The sequence below is a fragment of the Astatotilapia calliptera genome, chromosome 7, assembly GCF_964374335.1.
Source record: "Astatotilapia calliptera chromosome 7, fAstCal68.1, whole genome shotgun sequence".
Lineage (NCBI taxonomy): Eukaryota > Metazoa > Chordata > Actinopteri > Cichliformes > Cichlidae > Astatotilapia > Astatotilapia calliptera.
The window spans coordinates 23,275,692-23,293,193 of NC_137428.1; the positions used below are offsets into that span (position 1 = coordinate 23,275,692).

General features: G+C 41.1%; 1 protein-coding gene across 5 annotated transcripts in view; it reads right to left on the reverse strand.

Annotated features, from left to right (window-relative positions):
• Window positions 1-261: 261 nt before the first annotated feature.
• rgs3a (regulator of G protein signaling 3a) overlaps window positions 262-17,502 on the reverse strand; it is a 122,262-nt gene continuing 105,021 nt past the window's right edge. For all 5 annotated transcript variants that reach the window (XM_080304253.1, XM_026173696.2, XM_080304254.1 and 2 more), the window contains 5 exons: window positions 14,658-14,728; window positions 4,742-4,843; window positions 3,695-3,756; window positions 2,523-2,689; window positions 262-2,421 (listed from right to left, as the gene is read on the reverse strand). In XM_080304253.1, coding sequence (XP_080160379.1) covers window positions 2,221-2,421; window positions 2,523-2,689; window positions 3,695-3,756; window positions 4,742-4,843; window positions 14,658-14,728 — 603 coding nt within the window. In that variant the 3' untranslated portion in view covers window positions 262-2,220. The remainder of the gene's footprint in view (window positions 2,422-2,522; window positions 2,690-3,694; window positions 3,757-4,741; window positions 4,844-14,657; window positions 14,729-17,502) is intronic.

A 17,502-nucleotide genomic window follows, 5' to 3' on the forward strand; every position in this document is an offset into this window, starting at 1 on the left:
CAGTTTTTATGCTCACCTAATATAATTATGTGCCGAGGCTAGCTTCAAAAAGGCAAATGAATGCATTTTCCAAAATGTCAACACTTCCTTCGAGAAACTTCAGGCTTAATGCATGTGTTTTGTTTCTCTGGGAGTGCGCGGGAGCTCACGGACCACCTGAAGAGCACATCACATTACATCTCAGCATGTTTGTGACCAACACAGATAGGCATTAAAAACAAAATAACATAAAAAAGAAAAAGAATGCACAGACAAGAGACATCTTATGTCATCGGTTGGTTGGTTTATTTATCATTAGCAATGACACCACATGTACTCTACTGTTTTCACTTGCTATTACCGGAGATGCATTTTGAATTGTAAACAGTGATAATGATACTCCTTACAAGCAGTGTATGACCAGGGAAAAGAGCAGACTGTACCTGCTCTCGCTCACCTAATGTTTTATTTTTATTTTTTAAACAATACATGTCATCTTATAGTTTTGAGTCTCTCATATTTACATAGATACAGCCGGGTCCCACGTTCATCACCAGCAGGGACTTGTTTGGCTTTTTTGGGGTTTTTTTGTTTCGTTTTTTTTTTTTTAATGTGCTATCACATATTTTTCTTAAAGAATTATATTTACAACCATATTGCCCCCTTCCCCCAGCTGCCTGCTGCTGGGGGGGAGGGGAGAGTTAACATAGTTAGAATCACTTGCTTAAACTACTTATGCTTCTTGAAAGTTTACGCTGTAAGTCAACCTTATAGCTCTAAGTATTTTTTTTTCTCTTAACAAATAAAGTTAATACAGAGCTCAAACTGTTCCGTCTTCCCCATTAAAAAAAACGACCAAAGAAACAAACCAAATATCATATTAAAATAAAATAAAAAATAAAAAGAAACAATAAAATATTGCACTTAAAAGTTCAGGACAGCACTGGACCTGTTTGGTGGTTAAATTGAACAGTGAGAGCTTTCAGCTGAGTGCCTTGGAGGACGTGAGGAAGTCTGCAGAAGCATCCAGCAAGTTAATCTAAATAAATAGCAAACCTTTGTACATGTGAAGCTTTTTTTTTTTCTCTGTGAAACGAGCAACCTCTCGTGTATTGCTCAGTAAGAGCGGGGAGTGCATGTTGGAACCCTAAAGCATGTAAAAAAAACAACTGTGTATAAAAACAGAAACAGAAAAGCACATAAACTAAGCAGTAACCTGTCATAGCAATGTCCTGAGAATGGTTCCTTGATTAGTCCATGAGCTACAATGTTAAAGGAGATGTTTTTAATCTTCTTCCTCTTGGATTTTCCTTCCTTGTCGTAAACAGTCTATGGAGACGGGAAGCAAGTCGTCTTGGTTTTTTTTGTGTGTTTGTAGATTTTAATGTCTTTTAATGTGAGACACATATTTGCGTTTTGTCACAGCTCCAGTCCATCTACTACTTATACGTCTGTGTTCTTTGCCCGTCTTTGTGCTGAACACTCACGTCGTCTTTCCACAGTCTTATGAACAAACTAAGGTGAAAGCCATTTATAGAAGCTTCGAGCGGAAGCAGGGTTTAAACGGATGCGCGTGAAACCAGAGCCACGCCGGTGGCTTTTCATTCAGACATCAGCTTGATTTTTCCTCCTCTGTCACAGAGTCTGATGAGAGAACGTGAAGGAAGAGGACGTCGCGTCGTACCGACAGCTTTGAAGTTGCTTCGCAGAGAGAGACGTGATGGAGCAAAGCAGGGAATTCTCAAAAGAAATAAAGGAAGGGGGCGGAAAAGTGATAAAACAGTACCGGACTGTCTTCGTGTCGCAGGGATTTCTTTTTTTTTTTTATGATGCAACTCCTCCTTTACTCCAGTACAACTGGACAAAAACAAAAACAAATTGATATTTTTTTTGCTGACAATATGAATGAAAAAAGGAGAACAAAAATCAGTGATGAGACAAGCGTCCAGCTCCTGCTCCAGCCCTTGCTCATGGGCGTCTGCATCCATCCATCCATCCACTCATCAGTCGAGCCATTCACCCATAACTATGTAAACTACATTCCTTTGCAGTGCCATATGTTTGCCGTGACCTCTCACACCACAACAGAAAATAATGAACAGACTGAAAGACAAAAATAAAAAATAAAGGCAGACAAAGAAGCGCACATCCCACCCACTCTACGTATAACTTTTCAAGTCTGGCCTCTTTTTTACTCTCATCATCTTTCTCTTCTCTTCATCTTCTTTTTTTTCTAGTCTCTTATGATGAAGATGAAGTTGAAGTGGAGCTAGGCTTTTTTTGGTTGATTAAGTCCAAGTAGAGTTCAGAGCGCAGGAATCGGGGGTATGAGTCCTTCTCCATCAGCCCGTATATCCGCCTCTGAGCTAGGTCAAAGCAGGAGCGTGTCACATTCTGCAGGTTGTCCTTAGTGTGATCTCTAGTGTATGAATCCAGATTTACCTGCAGAACCAAAATAAGTGAGAATAAGTCCAGGAATAAATGCATATTTCCTTTACCATTTTCAAGCCCTTTTTTTACAGGCTGCGTTTATTCGCACTCACCTCTTTACAAGACTGGATAGCGATGTATTCTGCAAATATTTTCTTGGCTTTTGAGGCCATCTTGGACTGTGACTTGATCTTCTTGTATTCCTCGCATGCTAGCCAGAATTCCAGATTCTCCTCGCTGAACTCTGTGCGCAGGAAAGCTCTGAATGCTGCCAGACCATCTGAGGGGAAAGCAGAGGGGTGGGAGGGGAAGGAGGAGAATAAACAAGGCGAGAGTTGACTAAAGTGCCATGGCAACCTCAAAGCTGAAGCCCTCCTCAGAGTTTCAGTGTCTAAAAATAACTCGGTGACGGCCTTTTGAGTCATGTGGTTGGAATAAAGTGAATCGTGAAAAAAAAAAAAAAGAGAACCTGAATACAGCAGCGCACATTCAACTGTTCAACAGCCTTTTAAGTGACATCACCCCTGTGACTCTGTAATTCCTTAATATTTGGGGCATGATGGCAATGCTGCTCCTGTGCACAAGCTGCGAATGAACAAAGAAGTGACTGTTTCAGTGTAAGGGGGGGGGGGGGGGGGCTATGAGGCACTTTGGTCTGATTTTTTTTTAAAGTTTTGGTCCTGTTAATGATTTAAGGAAGAAGGCATCCAGGAGAGAGAATAGCAGGAAACCTTGTCCTCCCACAGCTCCTGTCTGCACCTTTCCGTTCCCATGAATCACCCACGCTGATAAGCAGAGCCAATGCACGCAGTCATCTCTTACCTCATTCTGGTAAGCGGGAATGAGGTAAGGAAATTAAAAGAGAGCAAATAAAGAGGCCAGCAAAACCGAATGACTAGCAGATGTAGCGCTGGCGTCGTGTCAGCTTTTGTAAAAGAATCGGGAGCAGATTGTGGGTGATGAATTGTGGAAAACCTCAGAATAGCAGCACAAGAGCGAGATGCCTGTGTTGGTCTCACTTTGTCATTCTGTCTCAATTATGAATAGTGTCTTTTAGGTTATGGAAACTTGCTGAAAGCTGCACATTTACATAAACAACGTGTATGTGTGTGCATGTATATGTCAGTAAGTGCATAGTTTCGGTGCTCATTTACTTCCTTCTCTACCTTAAGCATGCACTCTGAGTCTAAAACCATGCTGCACTAAACAGCAATGTAAAACACAAGAATGTAAAACACATGAGGCAAAAGTCGAGAGAAGAAAGGAAAAGAATCCAGCCACTTACATTTGTGAGACAGCAGCTTATCAAGCGAGTCCCCCCATTTGAGCGCTTCCTCTGGGGTGGGCCTGCAGATGAAAGCAGAGCGATTCTTTAACAAGCCCATTTCAGCCAGGTTTCTCATTGTGTGACCCATCCGCAGAACTTTGCTGGGCAGGTGAGAGGAAATGCAGATGCAGACACGTCCTCTATCTCTCTATCTCTCACTGCTTCCTTCCACTCTGTGTCTAGTCTCTCACATTCGGTTCTACCTTATGAATGGTCACAACAGCGAGAGCCATGAGTCTGCTCCACTGTAGTGGTGGGGGGAGGCTTTTATAGTTGCATTCAATGCAACTTGGAAGGCAGTGGAGAGGGGGAGTGGCTTCAGACAGCCAATGAGGATGCGCAGCCTGGTTTAAGACCTCCTACTCATATGGGTATCTGTCTGCCCCCTGCTGCCTCTTTTTTTGTATCCTGCAATGAAGTATGCCTTTTTAACGGCCAATCTTAGCCCGCTGCAATCCACGTGTCAGGCCTTATTTGGGACAATATTTTAGTTTCATAGTATATTCTATTACCTCACCTGACTCGCCAACAAACGTTGTTGCATATTACACTTTTTCCTTGTTCTTACATCTTCTAAGTAATGACATAAAGACAGATTAACTTCCTTTTTAAATCGAGCAGACCAGATAAGATGCACTGCCACAAAAACTATGATTATTATGGTTATATTAGCTATACCTTGAATACATTGGGGATGGATATTTACTCTGCCTACTTGATGCCAAATGATCCACACAAATAAATATGAATCTACTCAACCGATGAATATAGTTCACAGAGAAGTTAAAGGGCTGCATCCAAGCATTATGCCTTCCTTCCTTCTGGCATGCCAGCCTTACTCACACACTCTCCCATTCATTTAATTGATGCCAAACTGCAAGCACACTCCCATCTCTGCCCACATATCTGTCTTCCAAGAGCCAGGTCATCACCAGTTGTGGTGAGATCCAGAAAACCGTCTGACACGCACCCACAAGCACACGCTGTCAGGAAGTGGCCACTTACTTGACTGACTTCATAGATTTGTCTAACTTCCCGGCTGGGTTGCTTCCTGGGGACTCATTCCTCCTCCGCAGGAAAGCCAGCCGATTCTTCATGTCTTTGGCCCTGAGTGAAAGAAAGGTAGAAGAGAGGAGGAAGTGATGTGAAGGAAGGAAGGGTAAGAAAATGAAATAAAGTGGATAGAGAAGGAAGACAAAAAAAAGGAGACATGGGAAGAAAGTTTGTTGAGTTTCCAAGTCCAAAATCCATAACTGAAACAATCCAACGCATGGAATCAGCAATTAAGCTCCACGGTGCTGTAAATCCAATCCATACAAAAGCAAACCAATCAAAAGCCAGAAAAACAAGGAGATAAGCATTATGTACATTCTAGTTGTCAGCCGGATATGTTGGTGTGATGGCACAGAATTCTCCAGCAGCAGATGTCAATTTCCTTTTTTCGCCGCTTCTTGTCAGCGCCTCTCGTGTCAATCTAATTTCTCTAACAGCCTTTCCTGTAGATGTGTCCCTGGCAGGTTCCTCGGCAGGGACTAAACGAATGTGGCAGAGAAGGAGGAGAGAGACTCAGTCCTCACTCCTCTGTTTCATCACGCCATTCTCCGTGTGCCTTGAGGGGTTTCTGAGAGAAAACTGACCTAGGCCAAAGGCGCACGGTGACATCCCCAAGTGCTCTGCTGCTTTCATCCAGAAGCAGCACCCAACACCCTCCTGACCGCCCACCTCACCTGTTTCACCTTTCTCCAACCATCTTACACACAGAGACGCCCTGCTGCGCATGCGCCACATCGAGTCTCAGATAAGGTAGCACACCAGTCCTCTGTACCCATGGGCCCCCCCAGCAGGATTCTGCGTATTCCCATAATCCCATGGTGCGTGTCCTGGCTTTTCCTGACCTGGAGCACGTGCTGCCTCATTGGGATGTGACCTCACTCAACACCCATTTCCTGAGTCCCTGCTTTTGATTTCCACTGTGGATTGACTGGCCTGCTAATAATGCAGCACAACGTTGTGCGCTGGGCTGGCTCTAATCACTGCAAACTGTCCCCCTGCCAACTGACAACCCCCCCAGGAGAGCATGCACACCCCAAATTAAGAAACAGGGCTTCCAGTTATAGACAGCTATCATTCAAACATGCACACACAGGAGGACGGAAGAGCCCGGCACTTGCGGATTAGCACAAATATAGCACGTGAATATTCATGGAGAGTAATAAAAGAACAGACATACAACCATTTCAAAGAACCCCTCTGCACCTGTGCCAGCTCGTGCCCACTTCACTGGAGCTTTCATGCCAGACAGGTGTTGGAAAACTCAAAGTCTCTACCAGTGTGTTTGCGTATATTTTTGCAATTTTTGCAATGCTTAAAAGTAGCGTCGCAGCTACAGAGAACAAAGTTCGCTGCTGATTTGCGTTTTTCCAAAGGCTGCAGGACAGGTGAAGTAGAAACATGCCTGTACACATGTAACCACACAAGTGCACGAACGGTTGGCAAAATGCTAATCGCTCCTTTAAAATCAGGATCGTGTGACCACAAAAAAGGAGTATTTGCACTTTTCAGACTTATGGTTTCACATGGGGTGCTTGTGGGATAGTCCAGAAAGAAGGAAACTGTAAAGAGCTGTAACCTGAAAAAGAAAGTGCTGATGAGATCTTTTATCTATTTATGTTTTTCTTTCTTTCATTATCTTTCTGGAAGATGTTTAGAGATAGTAATATTCCTGTTTTAGATTTTTTTTAAATTTTATTTTAGTTTGCAGCTGGGATGGTCTCTAGTCTCCCATGACCCAGGACTGGATCAGCAGAAGGAAATAAATGGATCACAAGCTGCTTCAAATCACACGGCATGCTGATTTCATGCAAACAAGCAGCAGCAGAGAATTTCTTGTGGAAAAACTGGCTTCCTTGTTAGAAAAACTAATAGCATTAGTATACCGGTACCCTATATTTTTTGAAAATATAAGCACCTGCCCTTCTTGTCTAAAATCAGATGCAAATTAAAATTCTGGCTGCTTTGTTACATTCCCTCCCATTAATTTAGAACTACACAATAAGTGCCCTGATGGAGAAATGCAGCCAGTCTTTGGTACAGTGAAATTAACAGGAACTAAAAGGGCCTGTGTTTATCACTCTTGTGCTCCTTTGTACTTCCTTTAATGCTAAAATGGTGAAAAATGCAAATGTTCTATGAAAAAAGCCCTGTAGCTGAGATATAGATCTAGAAAAATCCATGTAAGAGCCTTTTTTTCAGGCCAGGTAACCGGGGAAATGGAAATATCTTTAAGAGAAGATGACTCATCCATTGATTGCTATAGCACAAGCGCTCTGCGTGAAACAGACTCAAATCCAGATGTTTAACTGCTGTACAGGGCTCTTACACGGCATCCTCGTGAACCGCTCGAGTCTGAAGGATATTACTGCTGGGAAAGAAAAAGAAAAACCTTGTGCTGTTAAATAAACTCGTAACATCAGGGCTGGGTTTATTAGACGGTTCTATATTTAGTTTGTACCCGAGGCAATTTACGTTTAAGCTGGGCATGTGTTAACATAAAGGAAAGCTCTGTCTTGCAAGTGCATGTGAGTTTAAAAAAAAAAAGAAAGGAGCGTTTTATAAGAGCTGAAAAGTTCACTCTTCCCATCACAAAGCTGCTTTATGTATTTCTGTCTGGTTTTATACAAGCTGAGCCCATGTGTCAATAATGTGACAATGATGTCACAACAGCTAAAGGAAATGTATGTTTCTCTTCTGCCACCAAGTGGATGCCACTGGATACTGCACACCCAAGCAGCTTACATCATCTTCTTAAATGATCTTTCCATCCATTTAAAAACAACAACAAACAAACTCAAACACAATGCCAGCTGTGGAATAAGTGACACATGTTACCATTCTCTATTTAAATCAACACAGCCTGGAGTGCATTAACGCTTTGTTTCTGTGTATGCCTTTCAGTAATTGCAGGAACTCTGCTGCTGCAGCCATGAAATAAATTGCCTGTGTGATTATTTGGTCAACGGAAGTAAACACCACTTCCACCAATTCAAGAAAGGCTTTCATAGTCCTGGTTTTCACTATCTTACAGAGCTAGATTAAGTGATTTGTGCGGACGACTCTTCACAATCACATTAATGTAAATAATCACCCAAACAAAGGAAGAACATCCTGGTTAAAGCCCCTTTGAACCATTAGCACACATATAAAAATAATAAAAGAGCAACATAAAAACATGAAGCAGTTGTAATACTGGCAAAGCCTGCTGCTTCTCACATAAAAAGGCAGAAGAAAGTGCAGTTACATAATTTTACATATCATTTTGTTCAGTCCTGGAGATGGAAAGTCTTCTTGTACTTGACAAAAGTCACTTAACCATAATACTGTGCTGAACAGTTATCTATCCGGTGCTCTTTGTACCTCTGCTCTTTATGTGTTAATGGTACATACACAGTCGCAGTCCTCACAGCCTCTGACCTTGAGTACCTCTCTATTTAAAGTTCCTCTTTACTGCCTCTCTTGAGCTCTAAATCGGCCCCTAGTCCTTTTCCATATCTATGCTGCTGTTTTTGCTTTATTAAACACAGTGACCACTGCAAAAAGTGAGGCGCAGGTATAATGTGTACGCACGTTATGCGCCTGCTTGCTTCTCTGCGAGAGAGAACACTTTTACGTGCTTGAGTGAAGGAGCAAGAGGTCTTTTGCGCTGCAATTATCTGCAGGTTTCCATGCTCTTTATTCCCTCTTTGCTTGGCTCACATTAGTCGTACTAATAGCACCCCCCTGGCTATTCCTGGTGTTCTTGAAAGTAGGCCGCACTCTCTGGGAAAGGCTCTTGTAGCACATGGGGAGACAGCTGTAGACAGACATATTGCAGAGCACAGTGTACCATATAAGCACAAGACAAATCCAATCCTCCACTTCATTGCAGTATACCGCTCACTACATTTATCATAATAACTGTGCTTAAACTTTTGTTAAGCCCATATTTGCACAGTCTTGTGTCCAGCAGATCTTGTTTACTCAAGGCCGTTTGCCTGTGAACTAGATGCTGGACATGACACACAAATAACGCTGTGCTGGCACATGTGCCTGTTTGTGTATTTGTGTGTGTGTGTCGCTATAACGGGTCAAGGGTTGTGTCAAAATAACTGTGAGATTTATGTGGGGAAATTGTAAGCACTTGCATTGTAGATTCTTCACTCACGAAACAGTGGTGTCCAGAAACACAAGCCACATTCATCAAGATAATAATCATGGGAATCGTAACCAACAGGAAGTAGCCCTTGAATATTCCTGGAAGAACAATGAAAAAGGGAATTGTCCTAAATTTTGTCTATAAATATAACACCATCACGTCCACCATCTCCCTCAATCAAGGCTAAAAAAAGAGCTCTATTTCAGAGAAACTCACCTTCCTAGCCACAAAGACCACATGAGCAATCCTATTCCTGAAATCCAGGCTGCGTATATTAAGAAAAAGGGACAGCCTCAAGTTAGAAGTAAAAGCTGTTTCCTCCAAAATAGTCTCAGTCCTTCAGCCTCGTGGGGGACTCTTTTCCCTCATTGTGACTGTCAAATGAGATCCATGTAGAGGTCAGATAGCTTCCTACCAGCCTAAGAGCAATAATCCATGTGAGACTCAAACCAGCCCCTGCTCACACTTTTCTCAATCTCCCTGCTGATGTTTCTAATTCTCGTTAACAACATTCAAACCGCAGTTAAATCCACACACGCCCAACACAGTTGCTCTTACCTTTCCAGGTATTTCTCTGAGAAATCAACCATCGTGTGAAGCATGGGTGCCAGCATGAAGGCAGTATGTACTGCATGTGAGTGTGTGTCAAAAGTCCAGGGCTCTGTTTGGCAATCACATTCCTCTAACCCCTGAGAGGCTCTGGTGGAGCTTTATATAGCCCTGAGGGTCTGGAGAAGGCGGACCCTGGGCTCACTCAATCCACATGGACTGTTTAAAGGCAGATTCCCTCAATTGGGGTTTGAGAGGCTTGGACTACAATGGGAGAGGGTCTTCTGTCCAAGGTGACGAGCTGCATCAGAACAATTTGCTTAAAGACCTTTTTTCTCTTAGCATGGAGCTACAGTGGCCTCTGAGACTGTGTCGCTTGGACCTAAAAACCGTGATAGTAGAAAACAGTTGCACACTAGCTGTCCTGTGTACTGGCTAATATAGAATAAATGTGGACAAGAAAGAAGAATTTGTGTAATCCCACAATGCTGTATGGAGCGCTATAACAGTAGCAGGACTCATACAGCATAGCACTGACTGATCATGTAGAACTAACAAGTATTCAGCATTGCAGTAGAGCTATCACTGCATGAACCTATAAACTGTAAATAGTTTCAAGGGCAATGGAAAATTGAGGTTTCATCACTTTAATGTACGATGAAAGAGCCCCAGACATCTAAATGCCTTTTTTTGTGTTTTTTAGTGTGATTTAGTAAGCTGAAATATATAGTTTAGTGTAATAATATATATCATCTGCATAACTTGGACTTTTCTTCAAAAATAGGAACTTTAAGTAGTTCATCTCAGCAGTAAATTTGCAAGCATTTCAGTGGACACTTGGCCAATTCTCACACCACAAAAAATGACTTAGTTCTTGTACCTTGGCACCAATTACAGGGATACTAATAATTTTGCAGGAAACCGCTTTATCTGTATTATATTTCAATGACGGCCAATCTCTATCCAGCAATACTAATGAGAACACTGCATATATTCAGTGTAAAATCTATACATGAGTCAGACAGAATGGCAGAAATGAACAGATGCTCATTTGCGTTGTGTTTCCAATAACAGTTGTTGAGTATCTTTCTTCATTTTTGTGCCTTTTCCATGTGTGTGCATTTAGCATCTCTTTGAAGTGAAGTTGGATTACCAATTTAACGCTTTAGTATTCTGATCCTGAACCTATCAACATGTATCAGATTTATGGATTTTATTGCTGCTGGTTTGAAAGTGCTGTCACCATGCAGTGATCCATTGTCTGTGGAATAAAGATGCTAGAAAGAATGCTTATTTGAAGAAAGACCATATTTGTGTCTTTTTTGCTATAAATGATGATCAAGATAAAGTTGTATAGATACATAAGCCATATGTAGACATAAGTATTAGGAACACCTTTACCTAATATGCTTTGGTATTGCTGCAAAAACAGCACTGACCAGCCAGGCATGGACTCTGTAAGACCTCTAAAGGTCCCCTGTGGTATCTGGCACCTAGATGTTAGTAGCAGAAGTCCTGTGAATTGCGAGGCAGAGTGGCTGCAAGACCTCTTGCTGCACATCACTCCCAACCGTCTCTCCTCTGGTTCCTTGCCCAAAGAGACCCTTCTTAAAGTTTTAAATGGCTAATTCTTGGCATGATTTGGCCATGTCAGATGTAATTTTTCCGCTTTACACTAATCTACATCTACTCGCTCAAGCGGCTCCCATGTTATTAATCAGTCTCCTACTTTCAAGCGAAGTAATTTGATATTTAATTTCTTTCGAGCATGCTTGTGCATCATATTTTAATCTATAGCACAGAGAATTTTGGTGAATTCTTCTTAATGAGTAGATATTTCCCTTGCTACTGGTCTGCAGTGTGGCATATTGGTAAATGACTGGAAGTGGGTGAAAACTGTATATTCAAAAAGAGGCTCGCATCACTGAACATTTAGAGTCATCCTTATTTTACTGACTGATGGTGACAGAAGAGAGTTTCATGACTGACTGACATACAGTTTAAGAACAAAAAACTCTTTTGTTTTCATGCAACCTTCAACAGTGTCAGAACCATGTAGTAGAAATGCTACTTGCTTAGCCTCTAACACACACAGCATGAACCCACTTAAGCTGAAGGCCATGGCACCCAAGAAGCACAACATCCTTTTATTAGAGCAAGGACAAAAGCAGAGACTGGTGCAAGATTAATCTCCGCATTTTGACAATTTGACTAATGTTGTTTACTTCATGTGGCCCTAACGTCCCACCTTACAGCTGAGAAAAATCAAGTACAAATCTTATGGTTCAATAGCAGCAGTTTGAGAATTAGTATTTTTTTTACCTGTAATCTTTTTTTCTTTTCTTTTTTTTTAACTTTCCTTATATACTTTCCTTGACGCTCTAATATGTCAGTGTGATTGTTGGCCAGTGTAGAAGAGTTCAAACTTAAGAGAAATGCTGCATGGATGTAGTCCTATGTGTCGTTGCAATATTGCAGTATAATATGAACTGCAAATAAATGAAGAGCGCTGCATTACATATTGATTAAAAAAAATTACAGTACTTTATCACTGGCCTGTAGACCATGCTTCAAGCTTGCACTCGCCTTGGCTGTGCCAGAAGACAGCATGTGTAGTATTAGATGACAAAGGTTTTTTCTACCTACTGCAGTCAATCAAGCTGTCACATTTTTTTCTAACCAATCTATTTAGGCACACATTGCTCAGTATTATCAGTTTGCTCTGTGTTTGGGGTCTTGAATTGTAAAATAGGCACACCCGATATATTCACATTAAAAGTATATTGTATTCCATATTGTATTCTTTTTATGCCTGTTTTATTCAAACATTGAAGACAAGCTGAATAGGTTTGCAACAGCTGACAAACAGGCTACATACTCCAGACCACTGGGAAAAAAATAGCTGAGGAATTTTAATCACTTAATCTGCTCTTTAACTAAACACTGCAAAAAAGTAACAGGCTCAAGGACAGCTACTGTTTTATTGTATGCAATGTAAGAAATGTGCTTTCATCTTTTCAAAGAAGAGAACGAGCAGCCGATGAATTGCTGAGCCCATGTGCATCCCCAACATGTACACCTTACTTCTCACCTCAAAGAGAATATGAAACGCGCATATGGTTCCATACACCTCATTTACCGCTTCATTAAGCAGTTGATGAGCAGCATTACACTATGAGCTTTAACTTTCACATTTGTCTTTCAAAGTCTATAGCACATCTCTGCATTTGCAGGTCCGTGAACATGTAGATATTATGCGTGCAACATTAATTAGTCACATTTACACCCGAGAAGCACATCCACAGTTTTCCTATCTGCCTTAATTCATCTAAATTAAATTTTAAAATGACACTCGACATCTACTGGGTATTTGTCCTAACACTCTCAGTCGTCAATCCATCAATCCAGCCACACAAAGGGTGTGACTGGATTGATGGATTGTTTAATACATTCCACGCTACAGAGGGGTGTGAAATTGTACACTCTGTTGATTACATTAGCATTAAAAGGCTGGTGAATGAACAGGAGGGCTGCCATACTTGCTGTTTTTCTGCTGAGTTGGGAAACGTGTCGCCATGTGCTGATTTTTTTTTTTATTCTTGGCAAAAGAAAAACATACATGGAAGTACAATATATTAGGTAAAAACAGAGTTATACAATTCTACTGAGCTTGAGCTCAATTATTCTTCAAAGTAGCATAAACTCTTCTGCAAGCTTTCTTGTCATTTCTTTAAGCAGTCTTTAGGAAAAGTTCTCCAGGCTTCTTCAAAAACATTCAAAGCTCTTCTTTGTATGTTGGCTGCCTTTGGTTCAATTCTCTCACAAGATTATCCCACACTGCTTCAGTAATGTTGAAGTCTGGGCTCTGGGGAGACCAATCCATGACTCATATCTGTTTTTTCCAGGTACATTTTTACTCCATTAGCAATACGTTTGAGATGATTTCCATGCTGAAAAACTAAGCTGTTGGCATCCAAATTTTTTCCATAAGGTATTGCATGGCAGATAAAAATCTGACTTTCCTTTTGTGGATTCATTATTCCATCAGTTTTGACAAGATCTCCAGCACCACTGGGTGAAATGCAGCCCCAAACCAAACCATGACAGAGCTTCCACCGTGTTTCCCAGATGGCTTTAGACACCTACTCTCCTGACCTCCTTTGTATACAATGATGACAATTTGAATTAAAAATGATCAATGTGGGTTCATCATTCCATAAAACCTATTGTCACTGATTTTTCAGCCCAGTTCTTAAAAGTTGGCAGCCTTTTCTCCCTGTTTTGCTTCCTTAAGAATGGCTTCTTGATGGCCAACTTCTGATGAGTTCTGATGAGGCTTTAATGCTAAGATATGCCAAGATTTTGGCTAGTAGCTATTTGAAAATCACCTTGTTGCTGAAAAAATATGAATTTATGCCTGTCAGTCTTTGGCATTTTCTATAACTTCAACTAAAGAATTGGAAACAATTCAAGTGTCTTTGCAACAGGTTACTTTGGTTCTTTCTAAAGATGTCTTTTGTGAGTAGATGCAACACTGGTTCATCCCTTGAATTAGGTGCCTTGTTTATCCTGATCGTTCATAAGTCAACATTAGGTGGTTTAATAAACAGAAAAACATTCCTCTGAAAATATGTCACGTTATTGAAAGGACTGGACTGAAGGTGAGTGAAAATGCAGCCGACATCTAAGGAAAAACCTCAAAAGACCTTCAGAAAGCCTGAAGAACTAATGCTCAAGATTATTTTAAAAAATAACAAGAAGGTCTGGCTCCTTGGAAGAAAAATATAAAGAAATAAAGGTTGGCTCAAGCCTTTAATCTTGACTATGTACCAAAATGTCCACTGCATCCTACCAACTTTGAGTACTGGGTAAGCTTTAGAGCTACTATTGATTGGACATTTCTTTTGACACATCCAAGTGGAAACTCTGAATTTAATATAATTGTCAGATCTGTGTTGTCATGTCATTTAATTACCACTCAAATCGCTTCTCCTTCTCATACACAAATAAAGTCTGCATTTAAAATCTAAATAGCAATGCTCTGTTTTTCGTGTATTGTCTTAATGTTGCACCAGGGTAATTGATAAGAAAATCCTTACAAATTCCTAAATGAGCAAACACACAAAGGGACAAAATAAATGGAACACGATAGACATATCCATATATGATTTGAATACTCACAGGTTCTTGGATTTCTTCTTCTTGGTTCCTCCGGGGCCGACCTCGCAGCTACAGGGGGATCCGGCACTCAACTGAGGGAAGAGGAAGGAGAGGACACACTGCATCATCCACCCTCCACACAGAAAGAGGGCCCTGCAGGCTCCTGCAAAGACTGTAGCAAGCTCTGACTACCTCCAATTGGCTATGACTACCCAATTGGCTAGGAAGCAAGTAAGTCCGTGGAGTGTCCTTATCAAAAGCAAGGCTAGTCCAGGTAACACATACAGCCAGCCTCCAAAATGGTTATTCCATAGCAGCAGTCCACATTGTAAATCCCACAGTGCTCTCTGAGGTGTGTGCCTGTATCTCACGGGTACACTTGGTGTTTGTCTGGGCATAACAAAGTAAGGAAATCTGTGAGAGTGGGAGAGTGTAAAAGACTACAGCTGTTGTTTCTGTTGGCCTCCAACTGTGCCCTAGGTTTGAAGTGTTGAGCCAAGACTCCGGGTTTCACATGACACATTCTGCCAACCCACCATTTTGATTGGTTAAGGGAAAAGGGAAGTTGCTTCAGGGTGGAGAAGGGGTCAATCTCCACTAATCTGATGGTCTGAAACTGCCCCCATTGTATGTGTGAGTGAGGCTCTAAATAATGAGCCATTGTATTACAGCAATACACATCCGAGCTAGATACTGGCCAGCTGGTAACAGATGGCGTGTGTTTTCTATCTTTGAAGACCCCCAGCTTGCGTTTCAACCTTGAGAGTGAGGGCTTTTTTCTCTTTTCCTTTGTTTTTTCTTTACAAATGTTGGCAGTGCCACAGTTCTTAAAGGTCTTGTGAAGCTTTTACTTTGGTGAAATAAAGAAATTCTTCTAGAAATGCAGCAACAAAACTAAAGACATACCATTTGTATTTTTTCTTTTCCTACCATGAATTCTTTTGAGCCCTTATAAGCTGTCAGACCTCAAGCCTACCACAGCAGCTGTTTCCTATCAATCGAGGAAGCTACACATTTTTTTGTCTCCTTCAAGCCTGTGCTAAATCAAAGTTGCAATTTAAACGAAATAGCTTTCCATATCCGTAAACACTTCTGTCAAGGTTACTTAAAGGTTAAAAATGTAATAAACCAGTTGGGTTCCTCGGTGGTATGACAGAAACATACTGGTGGTAGTGTTATTAAATGATTAGTTTCAAACTGTCTGTCCAGTTGCGTGCATACAGCTAGAATGGCTACATTGTGCTTGTACCGTTATTATTGTATTTAACAATAATGCATAGTCTCAAGGGCAAACACTTCCTGCTTTATGCATCCTTCCACACTGAACCACCCTACATATACCAGCTGCCAAACTATATCCTGTCGTGCTTTTGCATTATTGTTTCTGCTCAAAGTGGAATAATCTATTGATCTACTGAAGTGACTGACAACTCTAAACACTGCCAAAAAAAGGCGGAGAAATACGCTCAATTTAACTTAACCGCGTTTGTACATCATTTTTCTAGCTGGTAGCTTATTCTGACAACCTCAGCTTTCAGCAGGACAACGCAGAAACTGCTGAAGCTGATGTGAGTGAGCACAACGTGTCAGTGCCTCCTTCCCTCAGAGCAGATTTGATACTACAGATTGCATAGCTTTTTTTTTTAATCACCTTTAGTACCTGTGAGTGGATTTGTCTCCTCAAAGCTCCAGTTACAGATGGAACATGTCTCCTACACTCTTTTAATAACTCCTTCCTTTAACAAAGATTAAGGTTGTCACTGTGTGCAGTGCAGAGTGATGCACTCCAAGCATTCAGATTAAAGTCATAGTCGAATGTGAAAGGTGAGTGAGAATATGTTGTAGGAGATATCTAAAAATAAGCACAATCCAAGAGCACAGACAAAATTGTGATGTGCGTCTGTTTAAGGCTTCATTTTATGGGCAAAATAAGAATATTGTATTTGGTTATGTAGACTGGGGCACTGATCGATTTCAACATCACGCAAACATGTTTTTACATATTAAACTGACACTTAGTCAGTGTCTGTCTTGATTGTTACTTCATGTCCATTTTGTTCAATGTCATTCAACATCTAATACCAGTAAACACCCGTGATGTTTACTCTGTGATAAGCAAAACTTACACAACAGAATCAAACTACAAACATAGTCCATGTATTATGTATTTATTTATTTAGTCTGGAAAGAGACTATGTCACTGAGGTTCATGGGAGAAACCAGAATCTAATCATTAATCTCAGAGTAAGAGAACAACAGGGCAGCCCCAGTCTCCACAGAGCCATCAATGATGCTTCCCCCTGAAAGTACAGGACACAACTGGAAAAAGACTTTGCCCTCTTCAAAGAAACTTGTCCTCATGCCAGGTGATGTTTAACTAGACTACTGTTTCACCTAAATGAGTGCAGAGGGGTGTATATGTGAGCTTTTGCTACAATCTGGATGTTTCATCCAAATACATGCCAACCCTTTAAATTAATTAGCACCTGCTGCTGAACATATCTGGAGAGGTAGTCTGCCTTAAACATTAATGTGGATGGCATCCAAGCTCAAACAGGGAAAAAAGGCCATGAGCACAGATAGATCATAAAATAAAATATATTCTGACACCTGAAAATGATAAGTATTTTTCACCTCTTACCTTCCCTCTACACACACACACACACAAACACACACACGGAGTGCCAAACCTCCTGTCTACACCCAACAGCAGCACTGCAAATCAAGAAATATGGCTCTGTGATGTCAGTGGAAAGTTAGTCAAAAGGGAGGAGTGTCTTCAGTTGCAACACCATAATTTCACACAGGATAAAAATGCCCTTCTACCTTCCACTTAATTTCTATTCATGAGGGTGAGGGTGCAATC